This window comes from Taeniopygia guttata, chromosome 9 (assembly GCF_048771995.1).
Source record: "Taeniopygia guttata chromosome 9, bTaeGut7.mat, whole genome shotgun sequence".
Lineage (NCBI taxonomy): Eukaryota > Metazoa > Chordata > Aves > Passeriformes > Estrildidae > Taeniopygia > Taeniopygia guttata.
In genome coordinates, this window is record NC_133034.1 from 2,697,960 (window position 1) to 2,715,463 (window position 17,504).

At 47.6% G+C, this 17,504-nt stretch overlaps 1 protein-coding gene across 2 annotated transcripts; it reads left to right on the forward strand.

Annotated features, from left to right (window-relative positions):
- Nucleotides 1-228: 228 nt before the first annotated feature.
- Nucleotides 229-15,850, forward strand: MAP6D1 (MAP6 domain containing 1). Of its 2 annotated transcripts, none has more exons than XM_030280106.4 (3): nucleotides 229-854; nucleotides 11,086-11,203; nucleotides 13,743-15,850. In XM_030280106.4, exons 1-3 carry the CDS (start codon nucleotides 358-360, stop codon nucleotides 13,818-13,820), a joined length of 693 nt encoding a protein of 230 aa, XP_030135966.2. In that variant the 5' UTR covers nucleotides 229-357; the 3' UTR covers nucleotides 13,821-15,850. The 2 variants fall into 2 exon arrangements, with proteins under 2 accessions (XP_030135966.2, XP_072789342.1); XM_072933241.1 differs by lacking the exons at nucleotides 11,086-11,203; nucleotides 13,743-15,850 and adding exons at nucleotides 1,076-1,091; nucleotides 1,156-10,034.
- Nucleotides 15,851-17,504: the final 1,654 nt, after the last annotated feature.

Sequence of the window (17,504 nt, forward strand, 5' to 3'; positions counted from 1 at the left end):
CTGGACGCGCTACGGCGCTCCCGGGCACAGAGCGGCTCCTAAAGCACCGACAGACACCGGGACCGAAGAAGGACGGGCAGAGCCGGTGTCCCCGAGGCAGACGGGGGGGCACAGCCCGGCGGGTCCGGTCCCGGCCGCGCCCCGCACCGCCGCCAGCCCCGCCGCTGCACGGGGCTCCCGCCGGCAGCCGCGTCACGTGTGCGGCCGTAATCCCGGCGAGGGGGTGTCGTTCCCGGGGAAGGGGGCGGCGGGAGGAGGGGCTGCCGCCGATGAGGGCTGAAGCCGGGAGCGCGGCCGGCTGCGGGCGCCGGAGCCGCGGGCGCCGCTGCGGGCGAGGCGGGGGCTGCGGCCGCGGCCATGGCCTGGCCCTGCATCAGCCGGGTGTGCTGCTTGGCCCGCTTCTGGAGCCAGCTGGACAAGTCCGACCTCTCGGTGCCGCTCACCATCCACAACTACTCGGACATCGAGGAGCAGGAGGACGGGCTGCCCCAGCGCGGCGGGCCCGCTCCGCGGGGCAGCGCTCGGCCGCCCGCCCCGGCGCGCCGCCCGCGGGACCCCGCCGCCGGGAAGCCGAGCGGCCGCAGGAAGAGCCGGGCGGCCGCCGCCGAAGAGCCCTTCGCGGCGGAGACCCAGTACCGGCGGGACTTCAGAGCGTGGCCCCTCCCGAGGAGAGACGACTTCCCCTGGGTCAGCGCCAGTAGCGGCGGCGGCGGGAGGGACGGGGCCGCCCCCCAGCCCGCCCCGGGACGCGCCGCCTGCGCCCTGCCCGGCGGCGGCGGGACACCGGCGGTCGACGGCCCCGAGCAGCTCCGGCCGCGCTCGCAGGCGGACGGCGGCCACACCACCTCCTACAGGTAACCGGGCCCGGCGGATCCCCCGCTCCGCCCCGAGCCGGGACCGCTCCTGCCGCGGCCGGGGGAAGCTCCTCCGCAGCGCGGGGCGGGGATGCCGGCGGGCGGCCGTGGTGCGGGGGAGCCGCCGCCGAGGGGAGGGGTACGGGGGCTCAGCCTCTCGCTGAAGCCGCCTTTGCTTTTGGAAGTGCGGTCCTTCAAAGCGTTTGTTATGCCCCGGGCAGGTTCCTGGCCCCGGCGGCCCCTCCGCGGGCCGGGGCAGCGCAGCCGGCCTCGGTGCGCGCCGCTGCCCGCCCCGCGCCCAGCGAGAGGAGAGAGCACGCCGGGCTGGATCCATGGTGGCAGCCCTGGCGCAGCAGCGCTTCACCCACCCGCTGCCGGGAGACACGGCACCTCCGATAGCCGGAGCTGCCAGAGTCCCGTCCGTGCCCGAGAGCCGCATCCCTCTGTGGCATCATCGTTTTCCTTTTAAAACTCCTGGAATGCGACATTCAAGGCGAGCCGAATTACAGCCTTAAAAGATTAGTCAGACAAGAAGACATTTTGCGGGATGTATGCCCTATGTCATATAATGGGCAATGGAAAAAATTGTCACAAACCACTTGTCTCAGAACCTTTAAAAATTAGGCGACTTATTGATGTCTTCCTTTCCCTCTGAACAGTATGACCGAATACAGATGCTTATTTTCTGGAACAAGAAGTCAGGTGGAATGCACCTAAACCCAACTTCTGTTCTTATTGACATCCTCCATGGAAGGAGAGGGATTTCAGCTCCTACAGTACTGCTGTTGAATATTGTATCAGTTTCATGTTGTTACCACATGCTCCCTCATAATGATGTTTGGCAGGTTTTAATATACCTGTGAGGTATACTAATAGAGTAATTATTTTTATTCTAACTGATTCACAAGTATTTATTCACTTATTGCCTATTATTATCTACCTAGGAGAAATTTCTCTTCACCACTGCAATTCATTAGATTATTTATCACAGTGCTTTTAAGACAAGCTGGGGCCCTCGGGGAGGATTACCAGCCTGCACAGCAGTATTGCTTATCCCACTCCTCCTGCACAGGCAGCTATGTGCAGTTAACGTGCAGACTCTGAAAGGATAACTGCAGTGCTTAAATTTATGTGCTATTTCCTCCTTTGCCACATCTCACAGGACAATCACAGAGTAATTATTGATTTTGAGGTAAAGCACTTTTCAGTTTCAAACCAGCAAGGAATTACTTCAGAGAAGCCTGTGTCGAACGAGACTAGCAAAATTCATCTTTCAGAAACACATCCATCTCCACCTCATTGTGAAGCCTCCTCTGCCTTTTCAGCCTGACTCGAGAGGAAGGCTGCATCAGCCTGCATTAGAGCCACAGCTTTCTTCTAGCTGTTTTAAGTGCTCAGAGTCACTTCTCTCACCTTCTTCCTCTCTGACTTGTCTGTTCTTACACAAGGCTCTCAACTACTGTCATCAAAGAGCAAGAAGTTTACAGATCACAGGACTGGGGCAACATACCAACATGCAAACCAAACCAAATTTTACAAAAAGTAAGACTTCAAGGTAGTTGAGGAATTACTCACAGATGAAAGAAGGAGCAGTTAATGACAAGGATGGAGGCACAAGCCAGGGCAGCCACACCAGAAAAAAGTTCCCATATAAAGCCTTTTAGCTGTTTGAAGGAACAGTAAACAACTGATGCAGACAGAACTGTACAAGTAATACCACTTCACCTTATTCCAGTAATTCTCATAGTTTCTTTAGATTATCACCTGGTACAACATCACATTTAAGTTGCCATACCACTGAGCACACAGGCGTCACAACAAGCAGCAGGAGAAAAGTTCACAATAGCTTCACAGGCTCCAAGAGTATATTTTAATTTAGATTTTTTTTAAAGACTAAGCATGTACTTGGCAGAGTTGCACTCATTATTAGTTACACTTGTGGTACTGGGTTTGTATTTGGTAGCTTCAGTGATGGCACTCCTACAGTCTGAAGCAGGGAAGGGCTGATCACAGCACACCCACCTTTGGTAAGCTGAGCACTCACAACCCACAAGGACATTTCCATGAAAACCACTACAGTTCACTCCTCTCCTCTTACCTTATTTTCCAAAGGCAGCACTGCAGTCTGCAAACATTTTTCCAATATTCAGATAGTAGCCGACCAGCACCATTAAGGATTGATATTCTTCATCTTTCTCTGTATCAAAGACCATAAACCTCTTCCTTGTTTATTAAACTGTCCCTTGGTGGCCATACACAGCCCCACTGTGCTCTGGCAACAGGGATCTCCCGACTTCTTGTACACTGTACACCCCCAGAAGTGCAAGGGCAGCAGGAAGTCAGATCACCTGTGGCAGAGGCAGAACAAGGGGGTTTTTCTTACTAAGGCCTATTGTGTCCTGAGGAGGAGGTTGGTGAACCCCGTGATGTCTTTGGGGTGATTGGAAAAAGGAAGAGTGTTCTACACAGACAAGTAGACAGGGACTCCTGCAGCAAATGGTGGAGACAAGCAAAGGTATGATAACACATGTTTTTTGTAAGACAGTCTCACTGCCTTGCTTGGGAGAATATTAGGGAGATTCCCTCTTTTCTGCTTGCAGGAGTAACAGCCCTCTCAGTGAGAAGGTGGGGCAGCTCTGAGGACTGGCTTGCCTGCATGGGGAGCTGTGTCCACTCTCCCAAGAAATGGGTCATTTGAGTCCTTTGTGCTCTAGGTGCTTCAGCAGGCTCTGTGCACAGCTGGCAGGCACGCACCATGAGGCTCTTCCTGGAGGACTGGCTCCTGCAGTGTGGGCACTGCTGCTCGGTAGCCTCTACCTGTACTTTGTGACTGTGTCAGGTCTCAGCAGCTGCCTGGCCTTGCTTAGTGGGAAAGACAAATCAAGTCTGTCTTGAACAAGACAGTGCAGAAGAGTTGGCATTGATACATGATCCACTCCATGCTTTTTATAGCAGTAGTGGTTTTCTTGCTTCACTCTGTAAGGTGTGATATACATTTCTTTAGGTTTTGTACTTTGGGTTTTTTTTTTAATTCAGGAATTGTGACTGGAAGCCTATTGTGTTTGTTTCTGTGAAGCACCCAAGTGTAGTGTTGAATCCTCTGTAACATTCAGCACCATTTGATGTGCTTTCGTGTATCAGTGTAATTCTCCTGTGAGACTTCATTCTGCATTCTGCTTTAAACTCAGAAGGAAACACTGCTGCACAGAAATCTGTCTCTACATAGTGAAGCTGGTCAGCATGACCTGGCGTTTCCCAGAACAAAATAAACCTCTGGGATCAGTCACTGAGGCTGGAGGAATCTGTCTATGGCCAGAGTAAAGATGAAAGTGGAGGGGGTGTTGGAGCAATACCTGTACTCCTGAGGAAGCGAAGATTTTTTGTGTTTTGGAACAAGCACTGAATAAAAGGTGGAAGGACAGCACAACTGCCTGCCCTGCAAACTATTGCCCTGTGTCTGCAGATCTTTGGGCAGCTTCTTTCTCCCTCCAGTCCCTGGATTTTGGCTGGAGTTTTGCAGGGTCTAAATTAAGTCAAACCCAATGGGGCTGCATTATGGGAGCTCAGGCACACAGGTTAAGGCAAATCAATACAAGCTGCACTTGAAAGCCTAAAATGGGATGTGCTCCAACTGTGAAAAGATCCCGGGGACTGCTGCAGAGGGTTGCAGTAGATTACACCTTACTGATGCTGGAGGAGGCAGAAGAAAGTGCTGAGTGGCCTCTCTGCACCTTCCCAAGGATTTGTCCTTTGGTGTCACAGAAGTGACTTCTCCCTTCAGCAGTAAATTGCAGGTGCTGTGTACTTTTGGCTTTGCAGACAATTAATTGTAGTTCTAGGTCTTGATTGCATTTAGCAGACATTCTAGAAATAGAGAAGTGCTTTACTTAGCTCCCTTAACAGAGGATGAGAGAAGCTGGTGCTGTCAGCAGGTATCCCCACCTGGCTCTGTTCTCTGGATGTCATCTTCTTACCATGTAAGAAGGCAACAGGGATGAAGGCACAGCCTCTCTGTCAGGGCCAGTATTGCTGGGAGGAGAACCCTGTTGAAGGCACAGCTACACTATAAGTCACTACAGACATCAGTTTTCCCTTCAGTAACCTGCCAGCTTTTGGAAAACAGGTGTGTAAGTGAAAACATTGCACCAGAGCTGTGAGCGGTTGTTTTGCAGAAACAACCCTTTCCCCCCTACCCATCATCTTTAGTTGTATTGTATACTTGGGGAACTGGGAGGTGACTGCAAATTCCTGCACACACATACAGTGCAGGCCCTGAGCAGAGCCCCGTCTCTGCAGTTGGGGTTTCCATGACAGTATTTTGAGCAGGTGTGAGAGTCAGGAGCACCCAGCTTGTTTGCACTTGGGAAGCACAGCAGTGCATAACACCAAATTGGGGCCTTAAGATCAAGAGGGTTTCCTGCTCACCCAGAATGAGCTGTGTTGTTCTGATGAAAAGAAACTTCATAGAGAGTTGGAGTAATTAAGGGGAAAGGTGTCTGTTGTGCCATTGCTCATGATTTTTGGGAATAGCAGATGGAAGATACCTCAGCAAAGTGAATTCCCATCTTGTACAAATACTCAGCACATGCCATTCCATGACCATGAAGCAGACATCCCCCCATCAGGAGGGATACCACAGAGTAAAGGGTTTTCCCCATAACTATGGATGCGTTCATAGTGTATTACTCGACTGCCTGTACATTCATTTGCCTTCAAAGAGTGCTTTTGTAGAAAAGCAAAGCGAACTGTGGTGACTCCTTCACCTTGAAAAGCATCTTATTATTTTGCTGTGCAGAAAACAGCAGAAATACTTGAGCTTGTGTTCAGCAATGTGTGGGATCAGGGCACGCACCTGAGCTGGCAGGGTTAATAATGCTGTGTATGAGGAGCTCCATCCTTGATCCAGCAAGATCTTTAAAGGCATGCTTATCCTTAATAATAGCAGTAAATCTTTTATAATCAAGGCTTACAGTTATCTTTACATTCTTAAGTATCTCGCTGCTTGGGGAAATTAATACTCAAGCCCCTGATTTTTATGCTATTTAAGAAGTAAGCTTGCTTGGTGCAGGCATTGGGATGAATCCAGAGACTCACTGTGCACTGCATAGCCTGGCTGGGGCAGACAGAGCTTGGAGGGGGCACAGAGCTGTGTGAGGAGAGACACAGTGGGGCTGGGAATAGAGAGGGTGTCTGTTGTGCAAACTATGCTGTAGAACTGAAATGTGGGATTCAAAGATGTTCCTTAAAGTAGGAGGAATTTCCTCCATCTAAAGTCCATTCAGCCTTATGTTAGAGTGAAAGAGTGCAAAATGGGTGGATGGCAGAAGTCAGGACCCTCAGACCTACCCACACATCCCCTGTCACATAGTTCTGATAAAAGAGAAGCACCTACCTGTCCTGTCACACTAATGTAAGTGCTGCGTCCTTGGGCATCTACCTGTGAGCAAATCAAGTCCTAAAACTCACCCTAAGATAACAGTTTGAGTCTTAGGGGTTTTGTCTTGTACTTTCATTCAAGTCTTTTGCTGTTGCTTCCTTCTTGTGACTTACAAACAGCTCCAGGTGCTCCCTGACCATACTGGAGGTGAGAGCTGAGACAGGAAATACCCAAGTGACTTCTGCTTTCCTCCTCTTTAACTCCTGTGCACTGGTCTGTCTTTCAGCTGTGTCTTTTCTCTACCCCGTTATTTTTTTCCCCTCCTTCAGCCTTTCCCCCATTTCTGTCCTCATCTTTGTCTAGGTAGGAGAACGGGCACAATCTGCCTCTGTGTCCGAGGGTTGGAAGGGCACCCCACCAGTGTCTGACACAGCTCAGAGGAGAGGCAGTTTAATGGCTCCATTATCCAGGAGGGCTCCTGACTTTGTCATGCAGAACTCTCACTGTGACCATGACTTCTAATATTTGCAATCTTCCATTTGCCAGGAGACATCATAACACCCTCCCTGACCTATGGAGGTCTTTCCCAATCAGTGGACTTAGCCTGTCCCTTGGGAGAGCACTGCTGGCTACCCAGCTCTGCCTGGGCAAACCAGATGAATGGCCCTGACAGTAGCCTGTGAAGAGCTGTGTTGCAAACAGGGAGACATTTCATACCCCACTCCTTCGGCCAAAACCTCTCCCACACCAGTCTGACTTCCCCAGGGGACATTTAGAGTAGTTTGTCCTTTCAAAAGAAAATGACAGACACCCCAAGCTGTGCACACAAGTTTCCTTCTAAAGGGAAATTTGGAAGAATGTTCATTATGCTGTTTAATTCTGACTGGTGTGCTGGATATGAGAAGGAAGAGGGGAGAAGAATAAACACAGACTAGGTCAAGCAGCATAGCTCTGAGTTATGGTCAGCTATACAGAACGAGCCTTTTTCTCCAATTCTTAAATAAGGAATGTTACGCAGTGGCTCAGAACCACCATTGATAATTAATTATGTGAAGCAAACTGTGACATAAAGATGAGGTACTAAAATGACAACTGTTCTGGTATTGGTGCTGTATGACTATCAATGCTGAAGATAAATCTGTGTGGAAATAGCAGCTCACCACTGCAAACAGCACTGTTGGGATTCCCACTGTCTGCCTCCCTATGCCTAACAGAAGTGCCCTCCACCTTGGTGAAATTACAAAGCTTTCTAGGCTAGATTTTCACTACTTTGGGAAAATAAAAAGGATTTTGCAGACAGCTTTCTCTGCAAAGCAGAAACCATTAGTAGAGCACACGAAATGGGGAAAGAGCTGGAGGCTCACATAGGCTGGTCATTGTATAGCTCACAGCATCCAGCAGCTCGAGCTGCAGCAGCAGACACTGTGGTTGGGAAGGACAGAAGGACCAATCCCAAATCCACCATTCCCAAATCATGCCCTGAAGCCTGCAAGGCCACACTATGAATGGTGGTGGGGCCATCTCTCCTGCCTAGCTCCCTGTCTCAGCTGTTCAACAGCCTGGTACCGCAGTCCTGCTCACCCAGGGGGGAGGTGGCAAATAAACAGCAGCTCAGTGAAACAGCTCTCATCAATGCTGGGCTTCATCACAACACCCTGCTAATTAACAGCCCAGTGTTTTGGGTTTTTTTGGGGTTTTTTTTTGTTAGTGTGTTTCTATCCTATACATTATTTGTACTCCCACTTGCTCCATCTCTCATCACCACGGGGGTTAAACTGTCCCAGCAGGCCATAAGCCTCCCTCTCCACACTGCACAGATTCCGACCTTCCCCTGCAGACACATCCCCACACATTACAAAAGAAATGTCTTTTCCTGAGCTCTGTTAACTGATTTTGAGAAAGAGCAAAGAAACAGTTGAAAAAACAGTGATGTATATGATCAAAGCACTTGCAAAAAGATGCTTATTAATTATTCCTAGAGTGAGTTAAAGAAACAGCAGTACACAAAAACCAGCCCTTCCCTTTTGATCCCTACTGTTTTCAAGCCTGTGTGCTACTCAGCGGGGTCTTTCTCTTTCACAGCCACAATGGCTTAGTACTTCAGGTACCACCAGTTCATTTCTATTTATGGAGATCAAAAATCTCACCTCTAGGTTGCAAGAGGGGAGGACAAAACAGAACCTCAAGAGAGTCTGGTCACCGAGTTCTGGGCCTGGAGGCTACTTTCCCTCCACTGCAGGTCCTTGCAGCCCCAAAGTAATCCAACAACTGCTGCTGTCTAGGCACAAGGGGAGGAGGAGAGGGGTGCAGTGAGGAGGATGAAGATGACTGTCTCCAGTAGCAACAACCAGTCTTGCATATTCATTCCCAGCATCAGCTGGACATCACACTACACAGGGTACAAAGGGGAAGACAGTCACTAATCTTGTCACTTGATATCTTAAACTAAGTAATATTAAAAACAGGTCATTCCTCTTCCCCCAGCTTTGATCAGATTGACTCACTGAGGACTCCAAGATTGATTTCTAGTCAAGTCTCCAGACTGGTATTTGGGCTCATGTTCTTTCTGACTGTTGGCTTTGCAGCTGGAGATAGGAACATGTGTCCTGCAAGCTTAGAAGCAGAGCAAATTTAGTTAGCTGCACTTTCTTGACAAAAGGTCGTAATACTCTTTCCTTGTTTTGAGTAGCTCAGCTCCCAAAAGGAGTTAACCTAAGTTGTCTCTCTTTTGCTCCACCCTTTGCTTTTGGCTCAGAGTTCTGGGTTCCCCCAGGGCAAAATCCCAGTTCCAAATCAGAAATGCTGCTCTGTGTGGGCCATGACTGAATCTGCCCTTATGTTTCTGATTCTGTGGGGAGCATTTCCTCAGTGCATGTAGGTGCCTCAAAAATAGTTTTGACTATCCAGGCTGAGAGGAGAATGGTTTGACTTCCAGCCAAAATGAGGGTCTTGTGATCCAAAAGGACTGTTCTTGGGGGCCTGCCAAATCAGCAAATGATCTGCTATAAAGCATCGAGACAGACTTGGCTGCACAGGCAGGCAGCACAGTCATTCATTGAAAGCTGGAGACACACTCCATTGCAGCAGGGAGACCACTCAGCACAAGGATGAATGGTTAGGAATCAATGCCACCAGCATTCTTCAGGAAATCAGGCTTTATGTGGAGCAGCAGGTTCCAGTTCCTAGAAACTGCAGGGATGTAACTGATGGTTTTGTACTGTTTTGCTGGTATTTTGCCCAATAGTTGTGTCCTCCCTCTGGCTGTACAGCAGAACAGAGGTCAGATTTAACTCTGCTTTCATTCACATCTGGGATTCCCTGCTAAACGTTGCTTTCTTGGGGCATTACTTGGCCAAAATCACCTTTCTTCAAAAGTGCTGCCTTATCCTGAGTTGTTTCAGGAAGGGAGCAGGAATGCCAGCACCAGAGGAGCTGCATGGGCACTCACCTGCTGCCTGAGCAGGCCCAAACAGCACGGTGCAGGGAAGGCAGAAGGTGGCAGCTCAGGACAGCAAGAGCAAACTGATTATGAACAAGATTTGCAATGCAATATAGGCAGCCCTGACAGGGGCCTGGCTTTGCTTTCCAACACCAGGAAGTTCTTCCACAGGACATTATCCATAATACACTAAAAGGACCAAGTCCAAACTACGCATTCTAAAATAACACTACACACCTATGCACTTTAAGTTAGATATTTAAAAGAGGAATTTACAGCTATTATAAATATAGCAAATAGCATGCTTGGGAAAATGAAACTCAAAAAGGCTGTGATTAAAGATAAGCTTGGCACATTAAAACAAGCCTCAGTCTTACCCCTTGGTCCTGTATATAAGCAGATAGTAGTGGTTATTGAACCATGCCAGGGTATGAAAATAAGATTGTCACATCTCGGTTAGTCACCTCTCCTTTTGCTACAGAAGCTGCCTGAATTTGTTGCCAGAGACACGCACACAAACAGAGCAGACTTCTGTCTTCCTCTGAGCAACAAGACAGCTCAGCTGGCTGCTACTGCAGATCCAGAAAGTCCAGAAAGGAAAGGGCATTAGTGAGGCCTGTTTGTGACAAGGGGTGCAGAGAAGCAGAGGGAAAGCTGCAGAAGGGAGCTGGCAGCTGAACTAAGCAGACCCTGCAATGCTGTTCTTTGGTGCTCTCAAAAGGTGCTGCCCCTTTCTCAGTGCAGTCTCTGCTCCCGTTTCTCAGATGATCCTTTGGAGAAGCAACGCCTTCTCAGACATCCTCATGCAGATTTAAAGCACTACCCCCATCTGAAGGAAAATCATCAATGTAAGCATCTGCCAGCTGAGACGGTGTCTCCCTTTGGATGCATTTCAGATTGAGCTGCCACAGCTGTGCAGCACAGCACATACTGGCAAACACGTCTGCTGCTGAGAGCCACAGCCAAGTATGGCAACATCAGCAGGCACTTGGCATATATGAGGGCCACACACCAGACCAAGGTGCCTTACAATGTAAGTAAGGTGCCAAGGTGCCAGACAGTGTTTTACATTGTAAGTGGTCTATGGGCTAGCATTCATAAAATAACCCTGACTTCTTATCCAGGAGGGAAGCATCAATGACCTCCAGAAGGGAGCACATTTTGTAGGAAAAAAGAAGAGTTAAGACAGAGAATCCAGTTAGCCCAGTCTGTGCCTGTTCCATCTTTCAGTCTGGGCTTTCTGAGAGAAACAGGTTGCTAGGCTCAGTTCTTTTATTCTCAGTATGCCTCAGAACAAGGTCAGCCTTGCAAGCTGATTGTATCCCACCTTGCTTTGGCTTTGCAATCACTCTGAGCAGAAGTACCCTGTGATAATGTTGTCTTTTACGAGTTCTGTCTTGACAATCTCATTTCAGACAAGAGTATCGCCCATGGACTGGAGCAAAACCATCCAAACCTATAAAGTCAAAACAAGGCTTCATTATCCCAGAAGACCATTTTGTTCAAGAGACAAGCTACAAAGCAGACTTTAAGGTAATTAGCAGATTTTAAAAACCCTAAAGTCAATGTGAATAATGCCCAAAGTGCACATCAGGAACTTCTCATATTTGATCGCTGTGGTGTATGTAGGGTAAAGCCACATCCTCGTTGACAACTGTTTTGTCACTACCCATTAGGTAATGTGGCCATCAGAAAGGCATGCTAGACAATGCCATACTGTAACTGATCATAATTCAACCCAAGACAAAGATTTTAAACTGCATGACAGAAAGTTCAAGATTTACAATTCCCTCAGTTGGATACTGTATGTACAAGGTGTGTGCCATCACCTCTCTGTGTGTAAGGTGCAGCTAACACCTCCTGCACTAACTTTCAGCAGTCAGTGGGGACTAGCACCAGGGTTGCATAGAGAGATTCGGGCTCTAGGCACAGGTGTTTGCCTGGGAATCTTTGCAGATCACTGCCTAAGGAACAGCACCTGCCCAGCTAGCACAAAACTCCCCCTTGCTGGTGTGGGCAGAAGCTGCCCCCACTGTGAGTGCCAAGGAGGACATGGCTGTGATGAATACACAAGCTGCACAGCTCTGAGACTTCCTTGGGATTTTCCTGTGAGTTTCTACAGTTTCTTCTGTGTGTTTCTCTATATCAGCAAAGATAATTTTCTTGTTGTGAAATACATATATTGTTGAAAATCCCATGAGGAAACATTCTGTGCTCAGCATTTTCCCTGACACGGGGCCTCACACTCCCCATCCCCAGAAGAAACTAAAGTGCTCACTGACAAGGCTCTGTTTTAGCTACTTTTTGCATTAGACCACCGAAGAGAACAGCACCTCCCAGCCAGCCACAGGAATTGTTCACAGGCTGCACTAAATGACTCAGAATGCAGTGCCAGGGCCAGGGCTGAACTCCCCAGCCACAGTATGCTGTGCCAGTAGAGGTAACAGCAGCTACTCCAGGGCCACATGTGAAAAGTAAATCTTTGCCTTGGAGGAGACAAGGAAGAAGTGTTTAATCAGCAGACAGTCAAGTGCCTCCTCCGCAGAGGCTTGCTGGCACACTGCTGCAACAAGGCTCATGATGGGTATAGCCAGCTCTGCTGAAAGTGGGACAGGGACCTCAGGCAAAACAGAATTTGCAAACCTCACCAAAACTTCTTCCTTGCTTTGAATAGTCTGGGCTGTTTGCTGAGGTACAGCCATGAGGATAGACCTTGCCTTTAACCCTTTAACTTTGTATTTTACCCTTGCTGATTTCATTTTGCATTTTGACCCTAGGGAGTAAAAATAGAGTGTTTTCCAATTTGTCAGACAGGATGCAAAGAAGATCCCTGAAGGTCCCTATCCCAGTTCCTGAGGAAGGGAAAGAGAAGACTAGAATCCTAGACACAAATATGTGGCTACCAAGGCCACTGCACTCTGAACCATGCAAGCAAAGGTCCCACATCCTGGAGCCCCAGGGCACCATTACAGTCTCTCTAACAGACAGCTTGGCCAAGGTGTAGTCAGGAATGAAGATGGTGCCAAGAAGCCACCAGTCCAAAGAGAAGTCAGATTGGTTCATACCTGGCCACTAGGATTTTCCCTCTCACCTTAAGCCCCTGGCTTTGCCAGACATATGAGAATCAGGTTTATGGTATGTCCTGACAACCTACATGTAGGACTCAGGCTGCTGGTTCTCCCCAGCCACTGAGCTGTGCATATGTTTTTGTGACACCACACTTCTTCCTTAGTATGTCAGATGCATCCCCAGAGGAATGGAAAAATCAGAGCAATGAAACAACATCAACCAGAGATCAATAGCTTTCCCTATACTCTCTTTGCCTGTTTTGCACTTCTTTCTCTGCTTGGATGCTGCCATCAGCATACCTAGCAGAGCTTTAGGCCCTTTATGTTTTATGGCCAGATTCAGTCAGAGTCCTGGGCTGGATCCACATCTACAGCCAGTCCTATATAAAATCCTTTGAGTTTTCAGCATTAGGGATGACAGAAGCATCCAGGTGTCCTTCATGCTTCAGTACAACTACAGGGGCTACATATTGCATGAAATTCTAATTCCACAGACATCAGAGAAAGCAACCATTGTTATCTCTGCCTTTCCTCCAGGCATGAGAAGTTTACATCCTTATCCAAGTCCTTGCAGTTTAACAGCCTGGCACATCCAGTAACCAGTTTTTCTCCTTTGGATCCTCCAGGCCTGCACCTCTATTCACAGCAGACATGGACCATGTCCCCATAAAGCATTACAATGGAACATTTTGATGGAGCCTGGATGGCATTCTCCAAAAGCTTAAGGACCAGACACACACGACTGTAATTCCTCTTGCTTAAATCCAGCACCCATCCAGCAGTGAATTTGTTGTGATGCTTGTAGAGTGGTTGCTCGCATCACGTGTGCCCTTGAATCACCCTGTACAGCAAGGCCAATCTCACTGCTGCCCAGCCACGGGCTAACACCTGGGTATGGTTACAGGGAGAGCAGATAGATCCTCACAACACCCCAGCCCCCTCAAACTCGACAGTTGTATCCTGTGTCACACTAACGTGCTTTTCTCCCTTCCTCACCCCACTAGATCCCAGAGGTGAAGACCAGGTTCTCCCCCAACCCTTCTGCTGTTTTCCAGGCACCATCACGGATCCTCAATGTGTGAAGCTGGACCCTCCTCACACCCAGGCAGCTTAAACTTGGAGTTTCTGTTATGATGTATCACTATGCAATTTTCATGAGGAGTGTTAGGATCAAAGAACCTGTGTTATCAAAAGCAGCTCCAGTGATTAATGATATGCACACACACTTTCTGTTAACACAACAAACCGCAAAGCACTTGGTTCAGAACTGGCAGAACACGCTGCAAGGAGTGACCTAGTTTTTCACAGGAGCAGGTTCATTGCTATGCCAGCTGGCGTCACATTAGGAGATTGGCTTTGGGCAGCAAAGGCAGGACTGCAGGCAACATCCCTACTCAGAAATACACAGGGCAGGAGGGAAAACAGTCGTAAGCAGGATGGATAATTAAAACCCAAACCAGTTTTATTTAGCAACACCCTCCAAGTAGGCCACTGAAAGACAGGGAGTAGTCTGGCTGACTTCTGAGCTTCTTGGGGGGTTTTGGGAGTAGGACCTCAAATGGCATCACCAGGAAGCACAGCTTCAAAGGGCTGGTCTGAACTTCCAAAGTTGTTTTAGAAGCTGGAGGAAGCCAATGTCATTGAATTCTAAAATACATCTGGCACATGCAGTGTCTTGGGCCTTTAAGGCTGGGAAGCCGGATGCTTCCAAAATGGAGAGCTGATGCAGGAGCAAGAGAGGACTGAACTCCAGGAGACAGCTCTGACAGCAGTGCACCACACTGGTTGGAGAGGAGTGCATGGATACAGCCAGACACCCACCAGGCTCCTCCAGAGGATCTAAGATACTTACATAAGTTGTATAACTGTTAGGGTGACTGTAAATATTGTACATGGATTTTACCTAAAGCAATCTGTGATCCTTTAATGAAAAGGATATGCTTATACTTTTAATAAATGTTAACTCTTTGCATATGCAAGGTGGAAAATATTGCCTTGAAACTCCTAAATTATCGCCTGTATATTGGTAATGCTAATGCTAGGAGCAACCACAAGCGAATGTTACTTAGATATTCTTCTTAAAGAAAAATGTAATGTAGAATGTAAGCCATCTGTCATTTTTAAGATAGGCCATTTCAAGTGTCATTGTTTTGAAGCTGATTTTTTTTAGACTGCTGTGCATTTAACTTTTGCTGAGGTACATGTGTTTTGAGAAACCATTTTTTTAGCCTTTGTTCATCGGGACTTTACAATTTCTATTTCGGTAACTTATGCAATATAATTAGTCTCCCACTTATTTAATGGATTTACTAATTATTTTGGAAAAAGAAATTGAAAAAATTTTACTTTGTGTTTGCAACACATGTGTTTGTCCAGAACAAGGGAAACTATCCTCAGACTTGAACAGTGATCAGATACTCATTCACCTGTAATAAAACAGACTTTTACACAGGAGGATTTTTTCTTAACCTTCTTACTAGCTGAAGTCTAAGACAAATTTAATGAACTTCAGGGATTCTGCTAAAATGTATGCATTACTGTAATTCCCATAAGAACAATTTTTGAGCTGTTGGCATGTGAATTGTACTTGCAATACATGCAGACAGCATCTTCTCACTGCATTATGTGAGAATTTAATGGTGCCATCCCTGTTCTCGACAGTGGGACCGAACACAACCACCAGAATAGGGAGCACTTGCAGAAAGCTGCATTTGGCTGGGACAAGGGATGGCTCTTCCCACACTCATCCTTGGAGAAACCTGCAGTAATCCCAGTGCTTGCCAAAATAACTTTTCAGGAAATTCATTTGAAGCATTCAAACTGTGCTAAAAGAAGTTTTGCATGTTAGATGTTTCTAAGAATTCAATCTGCTTGTTTAATCTCTTTATAATGTTTTTAACAGTTTTTGTTCAAACAATTTAAGTTCATTTCAATCCTGGACTTTATTAAGAGCAAGGAAAAAAAAAAGTAAAAAAGGAAATTGTCTATTATCTCTTCTTATTTGACTGTATTTCTTAAAAAATGTGACCCATGTTTAAACAAATTGGTAATATAAGCTTGTATTTTATCAAATGGACTGGATTTAATTTAATAAATTAAAATGTATTTTGGCTATTGGTTCTCTTGGGGGGTTTTGTTGTAAAATACAACCCTTAGGTATTCAACCTTGCAGTACAGTTTGTCACTGCGTGACAGTAGGGCACACTGGACACCAAACAAGGCATGAGGATGCATTCAGAGCCATCAGCAGTCAAGTCCTTACTCCTGGAGCTTTCCCCCAGGCACAGCCTCCAGCAAGGACAGCTTGAAGGCACATTCAGAGCTGTGGCCCAGCTACATTCCCTATGAAATGCAGAAGTTTGATCCACTTTGATGCTCTGCAGAGCCTTTCTGCAGTTCCTACACTGTGCCCTGTTAAGTTTCACCTCACTTTCATTTTGCCGTCTCACACAGCTCACAGGACAAGGTGATAGCATCGAATGTTAAGAGACCACTGCTTTACAGTTATTCCCAATAATTTTTCAGACAGTAAAAGTGCTGAAGATACAACCAGCTTCCCTAGACAGTGCAATAGCTCATCTAGCTATGCCTCAAAAGACTTCCAGGAGAAAGCTAAAGGCTCACAAGCTCACATTGAGCTCCTGCTCAATGTACATGAGCAACGAACAGAAGAAAAAGTGAGCAGGTACTTACCACTGTAAGGTGTAGGGTGATGCCACTGGCTGTCAGTGTCTGCAACTTACCTGATTTTGTATGAAAAATGCCTGCCTCAGCCAAGTTGAAAGGTATCACACAAAATTCCTCTGAAGAAGTCAAATCTACATGAGTTTTGCCGGCTCCAGGGAGTTGTGACGCCAGAATTGCTTCTAACACTGCTCTCACACTAGTATTTGTCTTCCCAATTGCTCTGGGCCCATGTCCAAGTCCTTCAAGGATTTTCGACTGAATCACACTGCAAGTAAGGGTTATTTGACACATAAAGAAACGTCCTTTAAAAAGGGTTTACACCTGTAACTTTAGAATTTACTACCTCTAGGATGACACTGAACCTGCTTGTTTTGTTTAATCCTGCTGACACCTGGGCTGTTGGGATGCTGAAGGTGAGTTTTGTGGCAGGGAGCAGTGAATACCTGCACTGCCATAGGCTCAATGTAAGCTTTGGTGTGGGAAATACACCATTGCTCAGGAGAGTTGTGAACTAGCAAAATTCGCAAGCAACATATTTCTGATTTGCTTGCTTTCATAAATTGCACATTTCTCTCTGCATTGCACTGATTTGAGAGCGAACAATCAGATGCAAACCTCTACCTTAGTCATACCCATTCCCTCTAGCTTGGCTACTGCAGTAATGTGTGATCCTAAGGACCAACCTGGTTTGCCACAAAGGGATTGCTGGTGCCAGGCAGCCCAGAAAGGCTGTGGTTACTTCCAGGGGAGGAGGCACTTGTGTGGCATTTAGCACTAACACGGTGTTGTGCAGCGTTTCCGAAACAACGGCGCGTCAGTCTGTTCACAGACACTCGGCTCCTCCCCACAGGGCAGGGAGAACACACAAGTTTGGTTAACTTTGCTTACTCGTTCGGTTCCTGTCCGTGCCAAGTGCCGGTGCCCAGTGCTGGCAGAGGATGGTGGGGCGGGAGCTTGGGGGGTTCTCCGTCAGGGGTCTCTGAGGGGAACCTCTGTGAAGGGGTCTCCATGAGGGGGTCTCTGAAGGGAATCTCTGTGAAGGGGTCTCCATGAGGGGAATCTCTGTGGAGGGGGTCTCC